General features: G+C 40.7%; 1 protein-coding gene across 1 annotated transcript; it reads right to left on the reverse strand.

Annotated features, from left to right (window-relative positions):
- Positions 1 to 9,293: 9,293 nt before the first annotated feature.
- LOC308353696 (olfactory receptor 2S2) lies at positions 9,294 to 10,253 on the reverse strand (the record flags this gene model as incomplete). Its single annotated transcript, XM_080820687.1, has 1 exon — positions 9,294 to 10,253. One exon carries the CDS (start codon positions 10,251 to 10,253, stop codon positions 9,294 to 9,296), a length of 960 nt encoding a protein of 319 aa, XP_080676813.1.
- Positions 10,254 to 10,762: the final 509 nt, after the last annotated feature.

The raw sequence follows: 10,762 nt of genomic DNA on the forward strand, positions 1-10,762 counted from the left end.
AGAAATCAGTTGCTTTCTTATACACTAACAGTGAAAACACAGAAAGGGAAATTAGAGAATCGATTCCATTTACTACAGCACCAAGAACCATAGGATACCTGGGAATAAACCTGACCAAAGAGGTAAAGGATCTGTACTTGAGGAACTATAGAACACTCATGAAAGAAATTGAAGAAGACACAAAAAGATGGAAGACCGTTCCATACTCTTGGGTCACAAAAATAAACATTGTTAAAAATGTCTATACTGCCTAGAGCAATCTATACTTTCAATGCCATTCTGATCAAAATTCCACTGGCATTTTTCAAAGAGCTGGATCGTAAAATTTCTATGGAATCAGCAGGACCCCAAATTGCTAAGGAAATGTTGAAAAAGAAAAACAAAACTGGGGGCATCACGTTGCCTGATTTCAAGCTTTACTACAAAGCTGTGATCACCAAGACAGCATGGTACTGGCATAAATACAGACACATAGACCAGTGGAACAGCGTAGAGAGCCCAGATATGCACCCTCAACTCTATGGTCAAATAATCTCCGACATAGCAGGAAAAAATACACAGTGGAAAAAAGACAGTCTCTTCAATAAATGGTGCTGGGAAAATGGGACAGCTATATGTAGAAGAATGAAACTCTACCATTCTCTTACACCATACACAAAGATAAACTCGAAATGGATAAAAGACCTCAATGTGAGGCAGGAATCCATCAGAATCATAGAGGAGAACATAGGCAGTAACCTCTTCGATATCAGCTACAGCAACTTCTTTCAAGATATGTCTCCAAAGGCAAAGGAAACAAAAGTAAAAATGAACTTTTGGGACTTCAAGATCAAAAGCTTCTGCACAGCAAAGGAAACTTCAGTCAACAAAACAAAGAGGCAACCCATGGAATGGGAGAAGATATTTGCAAATGACAGTACAGACAAAAGGCCAATATCCAGGATCTATTAGGAACTTCTCAAACTCAGCACACACAAAACAGATAATCATGTCAAAAAATGGGCAGAAGACATGAACAGACATCTCTCCAATGAAGACATACAAATGGCTACCAGACACATGACAAAATGTTCATCATCACTAGCCATCAGGGAGATTCAAAGTAAAACGACATTGAGATACTACCTTACACCAGTTAGAATGGCCAAAATTAGCAAGACAGGAAACAACGTGTGTTGGAGAGGATGTGGAGAAAGGGGAACCCTCTTACACTGTTGGTGGAAATGCAAATTGGTGCAGCCACTTTGGAGAACAGTGTGGAGATTCCTTAAGAAATTAAAAATAGAGCTTCCCTATGACCCTGCAATTGCACTACTGGGTATTTACTCCAAAGATACAGATGTAGTGAAAAGAAGGGCCATCTGTACCCCAATATTCATAGCAGCAATGGCCAGGTTCGCCAAACTGTGGAAAGAACCAAGATGCCCTTCAACAGATGAATGGATAAGAAAGATGTGGTCCATATACACTATGGAGTATTATGCCTTTCCATACAAATTTTAGGATTATTTGTTCCAGCTCTGTGGAAAATAGTGATGGTATTTTGATGGGGATTGCACTGTACGTGTAGATTGCCCTGGGTAGCATGGACATTTTAACAATATTTGTTCTTCCCATTCATGACCATGGAATGTTTTTCCACTTCTTTCTGTCTTCCTTAGTTTCTTTCATGAGTGTTCTATAGTTTTCAGAGTAGAGATCCTTTGCCTCTTTGGTTAGGTTTGTTCCTAGGTTTCTTAAGCTTTTGGGGGGCAATTGTAAATGGGATTGATTCTTTGATTTCTCTTTCCTCTGTCTCATCATTACTGTATAGAAAAGCAACTGATTTCTGTGCACTGAATTTTATACCCTCCACTTTGCTGAATTCCTATATGAGACTTAGCAATTTGTGGGTAGAGTCTATTGGGTTTTCCACATCGAGTGTCATGTCATCTGTGAAGAGTGAGAGTTGACTTCTTTGACTGGAAGCCTTTTATTCCTTTTTGTTGTCTGATTGCTGAGGCTGGGTGTTCTAGCACTGTGTTGAACAGCAGTGGTGAGAGTGGTCATCCCTGTCCTGTTCCTGACCTTAGGGGGAAAGCTCTCAGTTTTTTCCCATTGAGAATGATATTCTCTGTGGGCTCTTTGTATGTGGCTTTTATGAGATTGAGGTATGTTCCTTCTATTCCTATTCTACGGAGAGTTTTAATCAAGAAAGGATGCTGTATTTTGTCAAATGTTTTTGTGCATCTGTTGAGAGGATCATATGGTACTTGTCCTTTCTCTTCTTAGTGTGATGTATGGGATCTATTCTTTTCCATTGATTTATTTGTCTGTTGCCATATTGATGTTATGCTGCCCCAATCAATATTGCTTTATAGTATACTTTGATATATTTTTTTAAAAAGATTTTATTTATTTATTTATTTATTTATTTGACAAACAGAGATCACAAGCAGGCAGAGAGGCAGGCAGAGAGAGAGGAGGAAGCAGGCTCCCCACCGAGCAGAGAGCCCAATGTGGGGCTCGATCCCAGGACCCTGGGATCATGACCTGAGCCGAAGGCAGAGGCTTTAACCCACTGAGCCACCCAGGCGCCCCTATACTTTGATATCTTGTAGAGGATGTCCCTTTATCCCCACCCAGTACATCTTCAAATGTGTCTGGGCTGTTTTTAGTCCTTTGTTCTTCTCTGTACATTATGGAGCCAACTTCTAATATTGTAGAATAATGATTTTGGCGGTTTAAAAATTTGCATTACATTGAATCTATAGATGAATAATATTTGGGAAGAACTAATATATATTAAAATATATATTAAAGTTCATATTATATATAATTCTATATTAAAATTTATATTTAAACACCTAAACGTGCATGCTTATATTTAAATATATAAATATGTACATTTTTATTTCTTCATATGTTTTAAAATATTTCATAACCTGTTGCTGGAATGTGGAAATGCAATAGTTTTTTTTTGTACATTGATTTCATGTTGAGGAAAACTCTTTTCTTTTCTTTTTTTTTTTTTTAAGATTTTATTTATTTATTTGACAGACGGAGATCACAGAGAAGCAGGCAGAGAGAGAGGAGGAAGCAGGCTCCCTGCCGAGCAGAGAGCCCAATGCGGGGCTCGATCCCAGGACCCTGGAATCATGACCTGAGCCGAAGGCAGAGGCTTTAACCCACTGAGCCACCCAGGCGCCCTGAGGAAAACTCTTTCAATATTTGTAATTTATCTCAAAGATATTTAGATTTTGTATAGTGGGCAATAATAACGCCAGTGAATAATGACAACTTTTGTCTTCCTTCAAATTTGATAGGCTTGTCTCTTTTCTTGCCCTACTGGCCTGTCTGGGACCTCCAGTTCAATGCTGAAAGTTTTGTTTTGTTTTGTTTTGATCATGACTGGGTCTTGTTTGAAATGCTCTGATTTCACCTATTGGGGTAATTACTTTCATCATCTGTTGTCTGTGACCATCTGGGATGTTTGATTTGGTCATGTCAGTAAAGACGTTCATTGGAGGCTGTAATCTCTTGAAGATTTTAGGGGTCATCCTAACGTGAGATAAATGGTTATGAGTCATAATGAGATGGAAAGTAATCAGCACATAAGCAGAGCTGTGAAAGCCTCCATTTGTCAGTGGTCTGTTCTAGACTCTTTGGTTACCTCCACAAGCATGGACTGAGTTGAAGGCTGGTTTTCTTTGCTTCTGAGACCTTTAGATCAGGGAGCGTTCATGTTTGCCTCAGGGCTTGGACCGTCCCTCCCAACTAATAGTTGGGGCTGCTCTAAGGATGGGAAAGTGGGTGGAGAATGGCTCTTCCCACCTGCTGGCAAGAGGGAGAAGGGCTTTGATTGAAGGCACTTGGAGGATAGTTAAATGTCCTGAGGCTTACATTCTGGACTTTTGCTTCTTCAAAATGAAGATATCTTGTGGCTTCTCCTGTTAATATATGGTCATTGTAAATATATGATATTCACATAGGCTTCTCATACTTCTTATATATTTTCCATAGGTATGTAAAATTTTTCTAACTGCAGTGAATTATATACAGCCCCTCTCGTGTACTGTCTTGTTATTTCTTATAGTTTTGGCATTTGAGTAAATTTTTTTCAGTTAAACAACATTTGTGGTTCTTCCTTCTTTTCAATATTTATGTTCCTTGTTTTCTTCATCTCATCTAATTATCTAGACTGCAAAGTGATGTAGACATTGAAAGCTGGTGACCTCAACCAAGTCGTAGACATGCTGCTTGCTGATGTTCTGATACTTTATTTCATGTCAGGGGCAGTTTCCTCTATTGAAGTGTGCCACTTTTTAAAAAAACATTTTAAAGCTTGTTGATTTTATTTATATATCTATTTATTTTTAATAATTTTTAGTTTTTTAATAAACATATATTGTATTATTAGCCCCAAGGGTACAGATCTGTGAATTGCCAGGTTTACACACTTCACAGCACTCACCATAGCACATACCCTCCCGAAGTGTGCTACTTTTAAAAGCCAGAAATCAATGTTAAGTTTTATCAAGTGACTTCTCAACATCTGTTGATGAGATCACTTTTTCCTCTTGAATCTATTAATAAAATGGTTGCAATAGATCTCCTAATCTATCCTAATGTTAGAAACCTTGAAGCCCCTTACAGAACTGGGTACTATGTATCATGTATTTAATATTCAATGATTTAAATCTATTCAGGTTCAGTGTATGACTTTCATTTGATCAAGTTTCTTTGCTCATTCATCATCCTCTTATTCTTTCAAACGTCTTCATGCTAATAGTTGTCTACTGGTATTTCTCTTAAGATTTCCATGAGCATATATTTTTTTCAAGATTTCATTTGTCTGAGAGAGAGAGCATGAGAGAGAGACAACAAGCAGAGTTGGGGCAGAGGGAGAGGGTAGAGCAAACTCTGAGTGAGCTGTTGAGCAGGGAGCCAGAAACTTGGCTCCATCTCAGGACCGTGGGATCATGACCTGAGCCAAAGGCATATGCTAACTGACTGAACCCCCAGACACCCCCCAACAAGCACATTAATACTTTTGTTATTTTGGTATCAGTGCATTATACTCATCCTTATAAGAATCTCTTTCCTGCCATATCCTTCATAAGCTGAGATCTTCACTGGGATATCACTACACATCTTTTTCTAAAATTCTCAGCTTAATAAAGTCATCTAGAATTGTAACTAGAGTTACACCATTGCTTTGTTGTCACTGTTTACCTTGATTCATTTCCTAATAATTTCTTCATATATTGTCTTTGCACATTTGGTATCAAGTGTTCATTAGACTTTTTTAAAATTTCATTTTATTTTTTCAGTGTTCCAAGATCCACTGTTTATGCACCACACCCAGTGCTCCATGAAATACATGCCCTCCTTAATACCCCCAACTAGGCTCACCAAACCCCCACCCCACCCACCCCTCCAAGACTTTGTCAGTCTTCAGATATTTAACCATCCTCTACTGTATCTTACATACTGTATAGATCCCAGTCCTTCCATTATTTATTTTTAACTATTTGTTGGGAGAACTTCATAAACAAAATCTTTTTGAGTAAGGCATTATAGGGGTGTGTGCTGTCCGGGTTTGCACGTGCCAACAATGTCTTTTCAAGTGTCATATAGGTGCAATGGTCAGGGTGTGTAGAATTCGGATTCTCAGCCCCTTTCCCTCAGCACTCTGTCAGCCTTGTTTCACTGGCATCTACATTTAGGGCAGCAGGGAAGCAGGCAAGCGGCAGCCAGATTCCTGGTCCTTGTTGGGAAGTATTGTTTTATGCTGTGGAAAACTCCATAGAATTCTTTTGGTATACATGAGAATCACAACTTATCTTTGGATCGACTGTTCATAGGTAGGTCTTTTGGTACAATTCTTACCTGGTGATTGATTTTTGAATCAACGTGCAAAATTTCTGTTCAGTGAAATGTTTTTCTCCTCCTTTGTTATTTGTCTTTCATCTGTTCTGTTTTCTCCTCCTGAGTTACTTAATGGATTCCCGTGGTGTACCTTTTATGACTCTTACCTATTCTTAAATAACCAACATCTCTCTTTTGCTCTCTCTCTCTCTCTCTTCTTTTTTCCCTCTCTGTCTCAGAGAGAAACTTAAGTTCCTTTTATTTTAAAAATTCAGTTTTAAGTATTGTTTTGTGTACTTTTAAATACTTTCTTCTGGATTTTATTTAACTGATAATGTCAATTTTTTCCCTAGGACAAATTTTTAACTCCTAGTTATCTTTTCTGTTCCTAGCTTCTCTTTGATCGACGGCTTTTGTTTTTATTGATCCAATGGCCTCCCAAATTCCACACAGAACCCACTGAGGTTTTTCTTCACTGTCTCACCATCTTCCTGCAATAACTCTTTTCCAGGAAAGGCTGTTTGTTTTGATGACTAGTTTATTTCCTCCCTATTGGGATAAAAGTTCATGTCAGCTCTCGGAGGCTTTCTATTCCGCTCATTCTTTTAACTGGACTTCTAGATTGCTCACTATTGGGAAGTGGCTTGGAATTCCTCACCAGGCATGGGGGTGATTCTTAGATGTCTGCTGGTATACATCACCTTCCTCTCCCTCTGACTGCCATGTAGGTTTGGGTATTCTGGGCAGAAAAGCAATTGATGGTCACCAGTTGGCTGCATGCATGGTCGAGCCAGGTCAGGAAGTTAAGAGAATTCATTTGATTCTCCTAAAAACATCTCAGTTTCCACATCACTCTGATGGGCTCTGGGAAGTCTCAGCAATCCAGGGACAGAAGCAAGGGGGTGAATACATCCTCAATAAGGAGAAAGGAAAAAGGCCTGGGTCTTTCACCCTTACATCAGTTTTGCCACCACTTATGTGCTTTCCTCTGTGCTCCCGAGGTGTGAATGGTTTTCTGGTGGGGACCATGACTGAGGACAGGAAAAGAGGTCAATTTGGAGACACAGGAAAAGAACTATTCAACAAACAGTTTTAGGAATTAATATGAAAATAGGGAGAAAGAAACAAAGAACACAGAGATAAAATATTACTATTGTTTAATATGGAGTAGGATATGTTGAAAGTTCCATGAATCAAGGACCCATCCAAACATGTTCAAAGAAAGAGGCCAGGGAGCAATTTAATTACAGATCTATAGCCTAGAGCTTTTTGTATGTTAAAATTAAAACTTGAAGAGTTATTTTCCCTGGACATCAAGTAGCTCAGTATTCATCCCAAGGATAGATGAGTATAAGGCTTGACCAATGGTATATACTTGTGTAGAAGTGCTTCTAGAATGGGACAGAAACGTCCCATTAAATGCTTCCTTATTCACACAAAGCGTTCTGTGTAATTGGATATGCCTATGTACCTTTGACGAAATTGGCCCTTTATCTTATCCTCTGAGCCCCTCAGGTGAGAGAAACTAGGGAATAGAGATCTATCAGGACCGCTCCACCATCACTGGATGACATGTTTGCATAGGACCAGGTTCTTCACAGTGTCCTCATGTCCTTGTTCCTGAAGCTGTAGATGATGGGGTTGAGCATAGGGGTCACCACCCCATAGAAAAGGGAGGTGAGTTTGTCTGAAACATCCTGCTTGTCTGCCCCCAGTGGGGTTCTTGGATTTGGGCTTTCTATACACAAAGAGCATAGTTCTGTAGAAGATGACCATGAATGTGAGGTAGGCAGAGCAGGTAGAAAAGGCCTTTTTCCTTCCCTGAGCTGGGGGTATTCTCAGGTTGGTAGCAATGATAATCACATAGGAGATGAAAATGTAGTGAGCTGGAATGCCCAGAAAGATCACCTTGACCACTGCCATAGTGATCACATCCTGTGCGTAGGATTGAACAAGGAAACCCCCAAAACGTCTCCTAACAATGATACTGCATGGCTCCACTAAGTGTCTGAAGTTTGCTTAAATGACCACTAGAAGGCATTTGTGTATTTGCAAGAGCAAGGTTGTTCCCTACTGTTGCAAAGTGGAAATTAGTAACAGGAGTAACATTAGATCAGAAATTTTATTAAACAAACACTAATCCTTAGGCAATTCATTCCTAATAAATATAAGAAAATGTAAGTATCACTTGAATCAAAACTTCCAAAATCCGTTCTCAAAAAAGGATTCACTTAAATTCTCTTTTTACATAAGTCTGCCATATTCAAAGAATTTCATAGAACTTGCCATAAGAATGCTTCTATTCATCTGCTTACACCTCTGAGTCCCTCATTCACCTTGTATGTCTATTTCTCTATATAGGGACAGTGTCTTACTCTGTTCCACATGGCACACAGCACTGGGCAGCATTCATGATACGACCAAAACTGGTATCTAATAGTTCCGTTGTGCTTACCATTTACACAGCACTCATCTGTAATTAGTAATTTGTGTAAAATCAAGAGGTTAGGTGTAAAACATGAAGAAATAGACCGACATAGTTTAAGCAACCCACCAAAGATCATAGGTAAGAAAATGCTTCTCTGTTTTTATCCTGCTGAGCTATGGAGGCTCAGGAAATGCTACCAAGTTTACATCTCTTGGACATTCACATCTCTTGGACATTCACTAATATACTGTAGCATATTAAAGACTTTGAAACCTGGAACAAAGAAATGTGTCAAATGTTAGCCCCCAATGTCTTCAAATATTTTTAGCCTCTGTCTATCTGTCTGTCTATCTATATCTACATCACCTTTCTTTTTCCAGAATGTGAGTTATTATCCAACCAAATACTAGCTTTTCTAGTGGGAATTGCTGTAAGTGATGAGCGTCAAATTCAAACTCTGTACTCCTTCTTGCCATTAACTTCCTAGCGGTGTTTCATAATGTGAAGTGCATTGAGAAAAAATAGCCTCAATTTTCTCATAGCTAAGAAGAAATGGGGTGTTCCAGAATAGCTTGTTCCCACCCAAAAGCTCTCTATGTGGAGAACTTGTCTTTGTCTCTTCTTATACTTCAGCCAAACTGTCTTCCAAAAACAGTCCAAAATGAAAATTCCCACTTCCTCCTGTTCCTGTGACTCTTCCTGGGGAATCCAAGAGGGATGGCAACAGTGCAATTCACCAAGCTCAGTCTGATGGCTGGCTCCTTTCTCCTTGGTTTTATCATGTGTTCAGAATGTCTTTGTGTATTCAATTAGAGATCTGTTGTGTGGCATCTGTCAAAACTCTCAGCTGTATGGCTAAAACACAGAAGATATACTCTGGAAAGTTAACCATTCTCTGAAAATCGACATAAGGGCAAGAGAGGATTCCGGATCACGTGACTTGTCTATCGGATGGCAGCTATAATGATCAGAAGTCCTTTATCCCATAGGGTAGGAACACAGAGGAAGCCCTCCGTCACTGGGTGAAACATTTCTGAGTGACCAGGTTCCTCACAGCTGCCTTCACATCCTTGTTCCTGAGGCTGTAGATGATGGGGTTGAGCATGGGGGTCACCACGCCATAGAAGAGGGGGATGAGCTTGTCTGAAAGATCTTGTTTGTCTTCTCCCAGGGGATCCTTAGACTTGGGCTTCCCATACATGAAAAACAAGGTCCCATAGAAGATGACCACCACAGTGAAGTGGGCGGAGCAGGTGGAGAAGGCTTTTCTCCTCCCCTCAGCTGAGGGGATCCTCAGGATGGTAACAATGATGAACACATAAGAGATGGAGATGAAGAGAACTGGGGCCCCCAGGAAGATCACGTTGGTCACCCCCATGCTGATCACATTGATGGAGATGTCAGCACAGGCCAACTTCAGGACAGCCAGGATTTCACAGGTGAAGTGGTTGATGACATTGTCCCCACAGAAAGGCAGCTGAATTGTCAAAGATGTGTGTACCACAGAAGCCGTACCACCAATAGCCCAGGAGCTGACAGCCATGGGGACATAGGCAGCCTTGCTCATGACCACGGGATACCTAAGGGGGTTACAGATGGCCACATAGCGATCAAATGCCATCATGCTCAGAAGCACACACTCTGTCCCTGCCATAGCAAAGGAGAGAAACATCTGCACGGCACAGGCTGAGAAGGAGATGGTTTTCCTGGGTGTCAGGAAGCTGTCAAGAATGAGGGGGACTGAGGAGGTTGTGTAGCAGATGTCCAGGAAGGAGAGGTTCCCCAGGAAGAAGTACATGGGCGTGTGCAGGCGGGCATCAAGGACGGTCACCAGGATGAGGACCCCATTGCCCAGTAAGATCACCAGGTACATCAGGAGAATGAGCACAAAGAACATTTTCTCCAGCTTTGGGTAGGCTGAGAGGCCCAGGAGAATGAACCCTGCCACAGGGGAGGACCAGTTGGCTTTTTCCATGTGCTGTCCCTTCTGTCATCAGCCAGGTACAAAATCATCACAGGGAGCTTTCTTGAGAAAAAGCTCAGGCATGTGGAACACCATCACTGTGTGCTATAGAATAGGAGGAGATATGTGCATATGAGATAAATGAGTGAAAGAGACAGTAGGTAGGAGTGTGCTTAGATCTTAGATGGGTGATGGTCAGGGCTGGAAGGCGGCTTACAAATACTGCACTGAGGCCCAGAGAGGGGAAGTGACCTGTCCAAGTCTTCTGAGCAAGGTGGTGATAGAGACAGGACCTGAGCCCAGCAGAGCTAATCCCCAGTCAAGGAGGGCTTTTCCTCTCTTTATGATGAGCATGGGAAAATGCTGTAAGTTACTTCTTTTTGATGCAAATGCATAGAAATTTCATTTAATCTAGGCTTTCTTAGATTTTTAGAGATGAATATCCCCAAGCTGATCCTATAGGGCACCTGGGTTGCTCAGTGGGTTAAGCCTCTGCCTTCAGCTCAGGTCATGATCTCAGG

This window comes from Martes martes (assembly GCF_963455335.1).
Source record: "Martes martes genome assembly, chromosome: 12".
NCBI classification, from domain to species: domain Eukaryota; kingdom Metazoa; phylum Chordata; class Mammalia; order Carnivora; family Mustelidae; genus Martes; species Martes martes.